General features: G+C 35.5%; 1 protein-coding gene across 3 annotated transcripts in view; it reads left to right on the forward strand.

The window, feature by feature from the left end:
• LOC117176944 (tyrosine-protein kinase-like otk) overlaps window positions 1–11,304 on the forward strand; it is a 329,105-nt gene extending 317,801 nt beyond the window's left edge. For 2 of the 3 annotated variants that reach the window (XM_033367348.1, XM_033367349.1), the window contains 2 exons: window positions 7,793–8,777; window positions 10,199–11,304. In XM_033367348.1, the coding sequence (XP_033223239.1) occupies window positions 7,793–8,777; window positions 10,199–10,352 (1,139 nt within the window). In that variant the 3' untranslated portion in view covers window positions 10,353–11,304. Of the gene's footprint in view, window positions 1–7,792; window positions 9,315–10,198 lie in introns of those variants that run through there. The other variant, XM_033367350.1, reaches the window with a different exon arrangement.
• The last annotated feature ends 3,902 nt before the right edge of the window (window positions 11,305–15,206 follow it).

Here is a 15,206-nt window from a genome sequence, read left to right on the forward strand (position 1 = left end):
GGGCGCATACTTTGAATAAAATATTTGTTATCATTCTCTTGAAATAAATGTGTTTTTTTCTTGAAAAAATACCGGTTTCATATGTATACACCTGGTAGATTCTATTATTCGAAGTTATTACCTGTTTGTTAAATTTATTTGTCGGGTACTGAATTGACTCCGTCTGCTGGACGGACTTAAATAAAGATTGAAATTATTATTGTCATGGAAAAAACACACGTATCACATGCCTTCCAGAAGACGGAATGATTACGGCAAAGAATTTAGGTGACGTATAGTCTGTAGGTTGATTCACATTGAATTGGTCGCACATTATCTATTGCGCATGATATATGATTATGGAGCGGTAACGGTACACTTCTGTAAAAGAGAAGGAAAAGAGAGAGAGAACCAAGATACACAGATATTTATTTTAGATTGTAATGAGAAATTGTAAAATTATTGTTTAAGAAAAAACGAAAAAAGAGAAAAATGTATATCATTGAGGTGCATAAATAAGGCTATTGTAGGTTATGCTCATATTATCTATGTCTGTTTTACAATTAACAATGTTAGTATTTTTGACAATATAAAACATTTCCATAAACATTTCATAAGCATGTTTTCAAAGAGCGGTGTTGAGACTATTATTATTGCAATCTCATGTGTTCCTTTAATCTTACATCGATGTACCGTTTTGTTTCACCAATATAACATTGCTCACATTCTAATCTTGTTAATTTGTATATTACGTTAGTAATTTTATTTTTCGGAATTGGATATTTTTGAGTTCTGAACAAACTGAAGGGGTCTTAAATAGTTTTCAAAATGATTTTTATGTCATTTTTTTGTATAATTTTTGAAGAATTTTGGAAGAGGGAAGAGGAAGGTTAAGAAGTCAAACATAGGAAGACAAATACGGAGAGCAGGAAGTTACTAGGCATAATAGGAGAAACAGGATGGTTTATATGTAATAGCAATATGACAGGAGATGAGGAAGAAGAGATCACGTTTGTAGCGAAGGGAGACTACATTCTTGTGGAAGAAATAGTGAGGAATATGATAGGATGTATGAAACTGGGCAATGAGATAGGTTCCGAGCACTTTCCGTTAATAGCTAGACTGAAAGGTGGTGCCCATAAGCGCGGCAGTTCGAGAAGGGAATTAGGGGGAGAAAGGAACAAAAAAATAGGAGTCTGGAGGCAGATAGACTGACATCTTTTAAAGAAAAATGGAAAAATAGAAGATTTGGTATGAAGAATAGGAGGAAGTAGACTCGTTAATTAAAAAATGGAAAGGGTTGATTGAGAAGGTAAGGGATGAGATAGGTACAACAAAGAAAGAGAACAGATAAAGGGAGGGTGGTGGGACGAAGAATGCAAGTAGAGTGAAGAGAGAATGAAAGAGTCTGTGAAAAAATCTAGGATAAGGGAAAAGAAAAGGGGGGTGCAATAGGAGAAAAAGAGAACATAAGTGGATACCAGAAAGGATAAAGCAAAGGGGAAAGGAAAAATACAAGGAAGAAGTAGGAAAAGCGATCAAAGAGAGTAGGGTTTGGGATATGATAAATAAGTAAAGAGGAGGAAGGAAGAGCATGAATGAAGAAATAGAATTGGGTAAGTGGACAAAATATTTCAAGGGTCTTTCAGGTTGAGAGCAAAATACGATCAAAGGGGAAAATAGAATGTGAGTGCAAGGAGAAATGAAGGGAGGGAATGAAATGACAAGAGAAGAAGCGAATGAGGCTATAAATAGTTTAAGAAGAAACAAGGCTACAGCAGAAGATGGAATAGAGAACGAAGCGTTGAAATATGGAGAAGTATGGCTCGGGGAAGGGTTGTGGGATATCTGTAACAAGGTCTGGAATGAAGAAGGGTGGTTAGAAGAGTGGATGACAGGACTGATGGTACCACTTGTCAAGAAAGGGGATGGCAAGAAGGTAGAGGAGTACAGAGGTATCACTCTCATGCCAGTTGGCTACAAAATATAAGCATAAATTTTAAGAAAAAGGTTAGAGAGTCAATGGAAGAGAGGCAAAGTATCCCACATAATCAGACGCGTTTGAGAAAAGGGATGAGAAAGATAGACAACATTTACGTACTGAACTATTTTGTTAAATGAAACGTAGAAAGAAAGAGAGGGGAAAAAAGTCGCGTTGTTAGTAGATTTTGAATTATCTTTTAATTCAGTAAACAGAAAAGTGTTCTTGCGGGAAATAGAAGAGAGGGGAAGGCAAGTAAGACTGGTGCCGGGGTTAAAGGAAATTTTTACTGAAACCAGGATTAGGATGAAGATAGGAAAGGAGAAAGGAGAGGTATTCCGGGCGGTTAGCAAGGGTGCCCTGGGGTTTCCTACTATTTAACCTGCTGTTGGCAGATTTAGAAAAGCTGAAGATGAAATGGAAAGGGCAGACGATATTGGGTAACAGCAAACTGTACTCTCCAGATTACACGACGGCGACATCATGTTAGCAGACGACGATAAGGGGATGAACCTAATGATGAGAATATTCGAAGAGTATGCGGGAGCAAAGGATCTGACGGTAAACGTAGAGAAGACCAAGGTGATGTGTTTCAGAAGTACAAAAAAGGATAATAGACTACGTTTGAAAGATAAACGGACAAACAGTGAAAAAAGAGGATGGATTCGACGTACAATAGATGGTATATGTTGACCAAAGGTCTGGAGGACCAGAATACCAATAATAAATCAAAAAGAAAGACAAAAGGATTAGGGTGGCACGGTTTGGAATAGGAGAAGGAGTGAAAGCTTGTAGATATCGGATGGCTCAAGAGGAGAATTTGGGTAGAGTATGTGGGTACGAAATAGAGTCATGGGTACATGTCAGTTAGCTGGATTTACTGAGGCGGAATATTACGTCCTATTATGGTCAAAGGAATAATAATCATACTATGTGTTATATTCATGTTTTATTACGACTTATAAAAAAAATTGAAAAATATTTAGGTATCAGACAGATCCAAAGTGTGAGAGTGTTGGTGTAGGATTTGAAAGCGTTGCGATTAAAATACCCTTCCAACTGTAAGCTCCAAAAAATTCAATTTTTATTGTGGACCAATGGGGATTTTTTATTCGATAGGAGAAGTCTTCATTATTCATGGCCAATCAAAAAAGAAAAATCGATTTTTCGAAAATAAGGCGGGTTTTTTCGTGGCGCGTCATATATATTACAGTTGCGTACATTAAAAACATACACATTAAACATAAAACTGGACATTAATATTATATTCTAAGCTTAAATAGAAAAAAAAACGTGCAGGAAAAAATTAACGTAAGCTGGAATAGAACATGGGTTTCAGGGGCAGCATAGCAAAGATCTTTTCCTGCGGTAAAACCAATTATGAGAAAATTAAGATAGAAAATGTACTAATATTGAAAATAAATTTACCCATATTAAAATAAAATTACTAAAACTCTAGTTAGTATTAAAGTTTTACATTGAATAATTAATCTCCCCGATGCACCTCTACATCTACTTAGTATCTACGGGCTAGGTGACGTCACCAGACGAGAGACTAATGCTTTCCACTCTACGACAAATACAATTTTTCAGAAGAAATTGAGATAGAAACATGCCGTGTGTTTACAAAGGGAATTTCCCCAGTGGGCACAAAATTTTGCGTCGTCTTCACGACATCGTTATAACATCTTTAGGACATCGTTCAAAGAAAAGTTCATAAACGCCTTGTTCTCATACAGCTTACATCGTTGCAAATGGCAGGGATCCTCTCCTAAAAATGGTCAGGAACCACGAGAGGCGGCCGAGATCCTTGGCCTAAATTTTAACATCAGAAGTCAGGGCGGTGTCATTTCCATCTTAGTATACTGTGACCACATTTCATGTCTACACACACGGAAACGACGTATCTCTACAAACATAATGCGACCCTAATAGTATTTTACCGCCATCTTGATCTATCTTGAGGGTTTGGCCGCGATCCTGCCCTGGCGAATGCTCCGTGGGAGATAGATTCAATTGTCCAAAACGAGAAGCGCCAAATTTTCTGGTACTGCAATTTTCGGACAGCAGTTTTCATTGCACGCTCGAGGCCTGGCATCATTCTCAAAGACTGAAAGAAACGAATTATATTCGTAGTCGAATTTTTGGCTCCGTCCGACTACAACACCATTTCCAACGAGAAGGGAGGAGAGATACCACGACCTCAAATGAGAGCTGCAAGGACTGTACCCAAAATAGTCGGTAAAAGTTATTATCCTTGTAATCGGTGCTACTGGAGGTGCGAAGCTATCACTGGTTCGTAACCTTGAAGCAATAACAGGGTGCCAAAAATATGCCAAGGCACTTGCAAAATGAATGCAGAAAGCTGTCATCTTTGAGTTGTTTCGTGTCCTCAAGACATACGAGGGTTTCATCGGTATATTCTCGAAATTTGCTCGTGTCCTGTGACCATCCATTTCACGGTCGTCAGACGTAACCTTAGGTGACATTTACCGCGGTTCTACTGAGAGCAGGTGTCATTTTTAGATGACGATTGCTTCCAGTGGGACCCGGCGGTGGTTGGTGGTGATTTTGTAACCTTTTTTTTAAATTATATGTATGGAACACCAGCAAGCCATGAGGGCGCCACATGGTTCATTTGAAAAATCGAAATTCACTACAATTGCGACTAAAGTCATATGTTATATATAAAAGTAAAAAAAATGTTAATTATAATCAACTGAATCTGAAAAATGTAATGTTTGCAATTTTAAAGCAATTTTAAGATGAAAAAAGTTATATTTGTTTGATTTTAATTATTTGTTGCGTTTGGTACTAGAAACTACACAAAAACAATTGCAGTATTTTATCTAAAATAGGCAGCTGTACGTACCTAGTGGGTACAACATTTGGCGACGTTTTTACGACATCCTTACGACGTCTTTACGATAATTTTAAGATATCCTATGTCCATATAATTACGGTGTTTTTACGGTCGCCAAATTTTATGCCCACTGGGTAAAGTTTGTAATCAAGATTATGCTCTTTTATTATTATTTGTATATATAAAACAGTGTTCAATTATATGACAGCTTTGTTTCCAGGCGTGAAGTTTTTAATCATTTCGCGCATGATATTTCCCAAAATATTTCCTATTAGAGATTCCTTTTACATTATTCTCGTTTTGTATATCGCCTAGATTGTATACATTCAGATGCATCCCGGTAAGAAGTCTTGCATTAAACAGTATTGAATAATTGTGTTCATTCAGTGGTAACGTGAGAAATATTGAATAATTCTGGATCCCGTTATTATCCTCCCCTTTTAAATCTCCACAGCAGTTGAAATTATCTCTTAAATTAAATCCTTTTCTGTACCTAGCGCCGACAATATTTTTTTGAATAGCACAAAGCAACCAAGAAATAGAATAATTTTAATCCCTTTAAATTTAGCAAATTTCGCTACTTTTATTTAATGTTTTTCGAATAATTATAAGGTAATACAATACTACATACAATACTACTACATTTTGCGAATTTCATGCTTATGGAGCGCCTTCTAATGTTTCAAACGAAAATTGTGTTTTTAAGTAAACGAAGGTTAAGTCTGACGACTCCGATCGGCTTTAAAAGGGATGGGGATCTTATTATTTTCGCCGCCTAACGTGGATTAAAAAACAAAAGAACAAAAACGGCATTCTTAGGGATTCAAAATTTTTAATACCTTTTAATGCAAGGCTTCTAACCAGGACCTGTTGTGTTATTTTTTGTAGTGTGGAAAAAATACGAAACAATGTATGCACTTCTTTTTTAAGTGCTCTCGAGATGTGTGCAAGAGGTAAATTCAGAAGGAATAAAAATCAGATCTCACTTGCATTGCCATTCAACTAGGTTTGTAAAGCGCGCTTTATTCAAATTTGTAAATACTAATTCTGTGCGATTTATAATGTTGGCGTGTGTCAAATAACACAGGCACACAAAAAAAGGGCTTATCCATCAGACGAGATGAACATTTCTATACGCTTTTGGGGTCGCTGAATCCGCATCCGGAATTTTTTTGACTCGGTCAGGTTGCATTTCATTTCTACCCTGGCGGACCGAAGAAACCGAAAGGATCCTCTACAAAGTACCCATAAGCATGAAATTCGTAAAATTTAGTAGTATTGTATACAAAAATAAATCTCTTTATCGTAAAATGTTGGCTTTGTTTAAATATTATTAATTAAAAAAATACAAAATCATGATACAAAATTCAAAACATTATTTTGCACCAAAATACTCTGTGTGGAAATAATTCGTGACATTCAGTTAATTATAATTAACATTTTTTTTTCACTTTTACATATAACATATGACCTTAATCGCAATTGATAAGCAAACTGTAATTCCCTAAATCTATAAAAAATGGTCCTAGTTGTTAGATGTATTTAAAATTTGTAGTAAATGTCGATTTTTCAAACGAAATATGTGGCGCCCTCATGGCTTGCGACACGTGCATGGATACGTATAAGCCAGTTCGGAATATTTTCGAAAAGTCATTACTCTTATGATAAGTGATTTTTTGCTAAGTGCTTCAATTTCAATTTCGCTGAGATTCGAGGATTGAAAGCGAAAAATAAGTAATATATGCAATATTGACAACATTGCATCCGGAAAACTTAACTTCACTATTTTATAGATTCTTTTTTAAATGCTTCAATGCGATTAAAAACAAATTTACAATTACTTTTATGAATACTTTATTTTAAAATAGTTGTTGGGTAAATAAACAATTTGATTTTGCGAGGTTATAGCTCACATACCTCCTGGTGTTCCATACATATAATTTAAAACATGGGTTAAAAAATCACCACCAACCACCGCCGGGTCCCACTGGAAGCGTTAAATGTCACCTAAGGTCACGTCTGACTACAGTGAAATGGATGGTCAATGGACACGAGGAAATTTCGAGAACATACCGATAAAAACCTCGTGTGTCTTGAGAACACGAAACGACCCAAAGATGAGTTTTCTGCTTTCATTTTGCAAGTGCCTTAACATATATTTGGCACCCTGTTATTGCTTTAAGGTTACAAACCAGTGATAGCTTCGCACCTTCGATAGCACCACTGGGGCTTTATCTTACGCATTGCTTCTCGGATCTTTCTATTCTGCTTGCTCTCACAGTCAAATTATCCTACCTTATTCTTCTCATAGTAAAACTGATATTTGACCCAGTGAGCACATAATTTGGCGACGTCTTTACGATAGCTTGTAACGATGTCGCTAAATTTTGCCCTCACCGGGGAGCGACACATTGCTTCCCCTTTAGTCAAAAATTTGGATCCGTGACCAGAAGCCCAAACGACAAAGAGCCCGTCCAATGAGAGTCGCGCTCCGTCAAAAAGGACCGCGAAGCAGAGAGCGACTCGCTTCATCGCGATGGATGTATGCATTCACAAACTAACCGCTTGCAAATTGGGATTCATGGATTCGAGATTTACAAAATATTTCAGTAAAGCAAACACGTCCTTAGGATAACCTTACGACATTCTATATCCATGCCGTCACGGTGTCTTAACGATACCATAAAGACGGCGCGAATTTTGTGCCTATTGATTACTCATTAGGAAAGACAAATTTACCTTATATAATTTCGTATAGATCCTTTTAATGAATTCATAAAAGTATGCCAGAGATACAAAATTGTATATGCATAATAATATTTAATTATATAATATTAACATATAATATATACCATATAATACCTAATATAAATAATTGTATATTTCAATATCATGCCAGGCATTGCAGCATAAATATATGACAGTGAAAATGTTTATATTATATCTAACGCAAAATAATATTCTTACAGATAATTTAGAAAACGGCGATGTGCAAGAAGGACAAGCAGAGCTGAAGGAGACAGTCTTCAAAGCAAATTCAGAGAAGAAGAAGGACAATCGCGAGTCTCAGAAAAGTGATGGAGCAGAAACTGCACAAAGTCAGGGTAGCAATCATTCGAAGAAATCTAAAAATAGCTATGATAAGATCGCCATTTCTCGATCTGTTATCAGAGAACTAAAACCTCTCGGTCGTGGTGAATTCGGTGACGTATTCTCTACTAAATATCAAATAGATAGTGAGAAAGAAGTAGTGGTGATGGTAAAGAGTCTAACCAATACTAAGGATGAAAATGCTTTACAAGAGTTTAAGCGTCAATTGGATTTATTGCATAGACTGAATCATGAGAATATAGTAAAATTAATTGGCCTTTGCCGAGAAGAAGAACCTGATTATATGATCATCGAACATACGGACTGGGGCGATTTAAAGCAATTTTTAACTGCATCTCGAAAGGATCATACCACTGCAAGTCCTGATCATGATTCTAAGCCTCGAGCACCGCAATTATCTGTCACACAAATTATTTCTTTGGCGAATCAAGCAGCTAGAGGTCTCAAGCATCTTGCGGATCATCGTTTTGTGCACAAAGATATTGCTGCGAGAAATTGTTTGATCGCCAGTAATTTCACGCTTAAAATTTCAATGTCCTGTTTAACGAAAGAACCTTACCATCAAGAATATACCAAATTTCGGAATAATGTAATTCCACTTCGGTGGTTACCTTACGAAGCAGTTTACGAGGATGAATATTCAACAAAAAGTGATGTGTACTCCTACTCGTGTTTACTTTGGGAAATTTTCCATCAGGGGGAGTTACCATTTAATAAACTTAATGATGACTCAGTATTAACACAACTTAAAGCGCGAAGCCTAAAAAGGAAACCACACAAAGCTGCGCCATCTGCATTACAGGAACTACAAGTTTTATGTTGGTCCTATGATCCACGAGAAAGGTTAACATTTGATGAAATATTGTCAAAAATTGGTGAAGTTGTAGTAGATAGTTTTCTTTAGAGAGTTTCGTTTTATAAATAATTATAAAATAACTACAGTCAAAAGTCCTATCCTATACGCCGCCAAACTTATAACTACTATAGGTGTGTGTTATAGGTTCCTATATGCTTTCTCTTCGAGGTGACCCATAGGAAGTACATATAAACCTATTTAGAGACCAACATGGCCCTACAGTTATAGTGCATACACCCAGCGGACACAAAATTTCGCGACTTCTTTACGATATCGTTACGTAATCTTTACGAAAACTTTACGATATCGTCAGATCATACGACGTCTTTACGATATCGTAAAGATAATTTAAAGATATAGACATAGGATGTCGTAAAGTTGCGTAAAGATTACGTAACGATATCTTAAAAACGTCGCCAAATTTTGTGTCCACTGGGCATTTGGGCAATCTCACAGTTAATAAAACTAATGCGCAGATGTAGCTCTGATACAAATCTACCACGCATCATTTTATTTTCGCAAATCGCATGGTGTACGATCTTACATAGGAATCTAATAGGGTCCGGCGGACTGTATTCGAACACTAATCGGATAACGTATTTAAAATTACAGCACCACTGTTCGACAGTGCGGTGACGTATTTTAAATTTAACATACTCGTATATAGAAATGATTATTTTATGAATCCGTGAAGATCTAGCAATCTTTAATGGCTCAACGGGAAGCTAAGATCCAAAATATAATTTCTTATAATATTAACTTATTAAAATCATTTTCTTTGCTCCTCCCAAGAGTTGAAGTATAAAATTCCTTAAAAATCGGAATTTAATTTTTGTCCGACTCACGTGATAATACAATATCCAAATGACAAAAACTTTAGCTAGGACTTCTTAAACGTAAAATTTAAGAAGCTTTTGAAAGAATTTTTAAACAAATTTTTATCTGTATTTAGGACAGCCTTATCACCTTTAAAAGTCAAGGCTAGTTGTTATAGAATCCCCGTTTAGTGATCTCCCAGTGGACATAAAATTTGGCGAAGTCCGTACGATATTTTCACTACATCTTGATAACAACTTTACGACGTCGTATGTCCATCTAGTTATGGTGTCTTTAAAATATCGTAAAGACATCGTCCGATAATACGACGTCTTTAATATCGTAAAGACACCTTAACGACATAGACCTAGGATGTCGTAAAGTTATCGTAAAAATGTCGTAACGATATCTTTAATAATTGTCAAATTTTGTGACCACTGGTTTGGTACTATTCCTCGATAGTGTAGGTATTTTCAGTAGGAGAATTTCATGCGTACTATCATAACGCATATTGCTATGTCTCTAGATACGACCGGAATAGGAAATAAGTAGTTTCACACTATAGATGGTAACGCATATTTTGCTTTTACAGATTGGATATTTTTCTGTACTGCAATGAGTTATCGATTGTGAAGCTGGCCATAAAATACTTAAAAAGAGAACTTACATGTACGACAATTTCTGCTGTGACATCGATGACAACAGTATTACCAAAAATAAAGTCGAGACTATACGTAATGAATTGACATGGTCGCAATCTCTAATTTCTGTTGATAACGTTGCTGCCATTAATATCGTAAAAAAATACTAGTTGCGATGTAAATAGGCTTTACATCTGTAATTTTTTATTTCAAAAACTGTTTTATCCGTGCTCCCAACTTGAGCACTCTCAGTAAGCACAAAGTTCGCGACGTCTTTACGATATCGTTACGTCATCTTTACGACAACTTTACGACATCCTATGTCCATTTAGTTAAAGTGTCTTTACGATATCGTCAAGACGTCGTATAATCTGACGATCTCTTCACGATATCGTGAAGACACCATAACGATATGGACATAGGATGTCGTGGAGTTGTCGTAAATATGTCGCCAAATGTTGTGCCCACTGTGCCTTGCATCACTGTATTTGCGGTGTATAAGGCGCTTCATTTTCAGTAAAGCGCCTTATGCATCTCATGCGAACAAGTGGAATGTGCCCGTCTGGGGAACACTGTGTTATATACGAAAATTAGATCAATTGTTTTAGTACGTAAAATATATTTCACGTCAGGAAATTTGGCAGAATTCACATTATTTCATCAAATTTGAAAGATTTTAAAGTTCAAAATATATCTTTTTGCCAACCTATACATTTCAATGCATTTAAATATGTCGTTTTGTTTACATTTTCGTTTATAATAACTGAATAATGTCTAATTTTGTCGATCTTCAGTGATAATCGAATATTATATTTCTATGTAATAATATATGCTGCAATCGTCCTCATTCTCTTTATTCTTTAGACTACTAATTCGAATTAAATTTTAATTTTAATTCCAAGTGTTATTCAACTTGAAAGTCCGAATTATAAATGCACATATTTCTGTCCAGCTTTGAACGACGTGTCCGAATGTATTTAAAAATATAATAAGTATCTGACGACCTACGGTTACAGATAGAAAACCACTGATCATCACTTACATTACAAAACAAAAACAAATTCACCTATTAGGTAACATTTTTCTATTTTTTCTGCCCTCTTCCCAGTGAGCACAAAATTTGACGACGTCTTTAGGACATCGTTGCGACAATTTTACGACATCCTATGTCCATGTCGTCAAGATACCGTAACGACATGGAAATAGGATGTCGTAAAGTTATTGTAAAGGCTTCGTTAGGATGTCATAAAGACGTCACTAAATGTTATGCCCACTGGATTCCTCCTCATTTTATACATACAAATTTTAAAGTTTAGGTTTATCATCCACTTAGTTCCAGAAAGTTTTAAGTCTTCATAAAATATTACAACCTTAACATAAATACGTTCTTAGTTTTCGTGCTTCTCACTTTTTAAAGTAAATAGAAGTGATTTGGGAACTCAAATGACACTAAGTATTGTCGTTAAAAAAAAAAACAATCTGATGAAAACCTAATTCTTATACCTTTCAGTTTCTTGCCTTTACAGTTAAATTATTATCTTTGCGGCTTGTGACCTTCCAGAACAAACTGAATGACATGTATGATTATAATAGCTTTTGCATAAAAATGTAATATTAAACTCGGTAAATAAATAATATGCTTAAAATGTGTACTTCGTCTAAGATTTTAGTAATGAATGCAACGAGATATTTATTTACAAAATTTAAGGTTTTACATTCAAAATTTCAAACCTCCATAGAAATTCTTTAATCTAACAGCACGCAATTTTTTATGAGAAATCTCGATTGGACTTTTTGCTACGATTCCCAGTTGGCAAAAATTTAACGTTATTTTTACAACGTTGTTAGATGTACTACTTTAATATGTAAATGAAGTTAATAAACCAGCATTACTTATATTACCAAAAAAATGTGACCAAAAAGATGTTGTATGATCTGACGATGTCTTAATGTTATCGTAAAGACATCGTAACGACATTGACATAGGATATCGTAAATATATCATAACAATATCTTAAAGACGTCCCCAAATTTGGTGTCCACTGGGTCGTAACGTATGCGAAGTAACTCATTAAGGGCTAATCACCATTCGTCGAGCATTTAGGTTAATAAATTGTTATAAGAAAACTCATAGCACAATAGTTTTTGTTGGAAAGTACATTCTTAACCAACAATAAGCATCGCACCTGTGTCTCCTTCTTAAGAAAGTTGTGTTATTTATAACTGAACGCCGAGTCGTAAAACAGGATATAGAATATTTCTTCCGAAGTGGGGTATCCCCAGCCGCTTGTAGTTGCATGGCGTTCAGAGGCCCTGCCACTTCTCAAGAAATATTTTATATCCCTTTCTACAATGCGGTCCCAGTGGCACAAAATTTGTCGACATCTTTACGATACTTTTACGATAAGGTATGTCCATGTTGTTACGATGTCTTTACGATATCATAGACACTTTAACCACACGCTTTCATTTTGAGCGCTTGGCGCCATAAAGCGTTAAAACGTATAATTTTTTGAAATATTGTGTGGATATTTCATTTGGCCCTTATAACCTATCAAATTACAATGTTATAACCCAATCCACTGAAAGACATTTTCCCATACTTTCTCTGCGGAATCCTTTTGTACCCACTGGGGTGGTTCAATTATTAAAATAATAGTAAAAAATAGTTTTTTCTAAGCCTTAATTCAATTCTGGTTTTGTCTTCAATTCGTACTCAAATGGACAGATTTATAATATTTATAGTATTTATTCCCTTTATAGTATTCTAAAAACGATTATATAAGAGAAAAGTTATGGTTTCCATTCGAACAAATTAAGACAATTATTTGTCAAGCTATTGCATAATTCGAGCTATCCAGTGGACACAAAATTTAGCGACGTCTTTACAACATCGTTGCGACATATTTACGATAACTTTACGATATCCTATGTCTATGTCGTTAAGATGTCTTTACGATATCATAAAAACGTCGTATGATTTGAAGATGTCTTTACGATATCGTAAATACACAGTGACGACACGGACATAGGATGTCGTAACATTGTCGTAAGGATATCGTCACGACGTCGTAAAGACGTCTCCGAATTTTGTGCCCATTGGGTACATAATCTTTGAGCGCAATTTTTATCGGGGAAAGTTTTATCAGACAAAAAAATGTCTGCGGAGAAGTAGTAAATAAATAAACTAATTCTTTAAATCCGTGAAGCTTAAATTTCAAGTGCGCAACTTATCATGCATACGTGGCCGGATTCATATTTACTGACGACAGATCCTTTAAACACTGTCATCAACGAACTAACTACAAACCATATATTTAACGGAAGTAGAGTAGGCGCCCAGAAGGCAAACGTGCAGCGCTTGTTACTCGTACAGCATGCGAGGCACGCGGTGCGTATAGAGTGCGAGGGATATGGGTCGCACTGTGCGAGGGCCATTTGCAGGGCATATGTGACGAACTTTGTGAGAGGCAATATTTATACTTCATATATAAGTGAGAAGCACATTTTTTAATAATAATAATAATAATAATAACGTAAACTATTATCATTTTATTAAATTGAAAAAATTATTGATAATTATTATCATTAAAGATTTAATTAATTCATACCCAGTAGCCACAAAATTTGGTGATGTCTTTACGATATCGTTACGTCATCTTTATGACAACCTTACGACATTCCATGTCAATGTCGTTAAGGTGTCTTTGTGATATCGTAAATATATCGTCAGATCATACGACGTCTTGACGGTATCGCAATGACACTTGAACGACATGGACATAGGATGTCGTAAAGTTGTCGTGAACATGACGTAACGATATCGTAAAAGACGTCGCTAAATTTCGTACCCACTAGGTATTGTAAAAATGTTTGCTTTTTTTTACAAAAATTAAAGCATTGATTTTATAATAAGAATAAGTTAGGAAATTAGTCAGAATTATTGTAGATCACGTTGGGAAGATGAACAGACAAACAGTGGAAAGGGTGGGTAATGGGGGCTAGCTGGAGTTGCCCAGGATACATGTTAAGAAAAGAGTTAGAAAGGGAAAAACTGGTTACTAGACAAATTAAGAGAGCCTGGAGGTTTGAAGAGAAGCTAATAGGGGGACAGGGGAGCAGAAAAGCTCAAGCTTGTTTAGGCGAAATTCGGAACAATGAGGCGAGAGGAAATTTAGGAAATTCGAAATGGGAGGAAGAAAGGAGAAAAATGAGAATGGTTTGTAAGATGCGAGAAGGGGTTATGGAATCACAGGACATAGATTTGGAGCTACTAGTTGAACAATGAGAATAGAGATGGGTAAAGGTTATAGATTCGAGGAACAATAGATGGTATATGATGGTCAAAGAGTTGACGGAACCAGAATTTCTGCAAAAAATAAAAAAGGAATACAAATGGAGTAGGGTGATACGATTTAGAATGGGAGAAGGATTTAGAGCTTGTAGATATTAGATGGATGAAGAGGAAAATCTATGTAGTGTATGTGGATACGAATTGGAGTCATAGGCACATGTTTTAGAGAGGTGCACAGGAGAGGAAGATGGGCAGTTGAGTGTGGATGAGTGTGTAAGATGGATTTTAGATGGTAATGAACGGGGAGTGATATGGATGAAGAAATTGGAAGAAGTAAGGAAAAGCAAGGGAATAGGGTAGAGCCGAACGGTTGAACGTGAAAAAGGAAATTAAAAAGCAAAAGTTAAATTCAAAATCGTTTGTCAATTTGAATTTGAAATTATCAAGAGAAAAAATGCAATTGTTGGTATAATTTCTACTTTGAATACTTATTCAGTATAGCAACTTCAATTTGTACTTTTAGTTTCAAGTTTAATATGAAATTGAGTTTAAAATCTAATTTAAAATCAATACTTACAAAATTTTTTTTAAGAAATTCAAATAATGCATCTTCAATTTTTAAACGTATTATATTTATTTTTATTACTTTGAAGTAGAAAAAAGAG

Source organism: Belonocnema kinseyi, chromosome 7 (assembly GCF_010883055.1).
Source record: "Belonocnema kinseyi isolate 2016_QV_RU_SX_M_011 chromosome 7, B_treatae_v1, whole genome shotgun sequence".
NCBI classification, from domain to species: Eukaryota; Metazoa; Arthropoda; class Insecta; order Hymenoptera; family Cynipidae; genus Belonocnema; species Belonocnema kinseyi.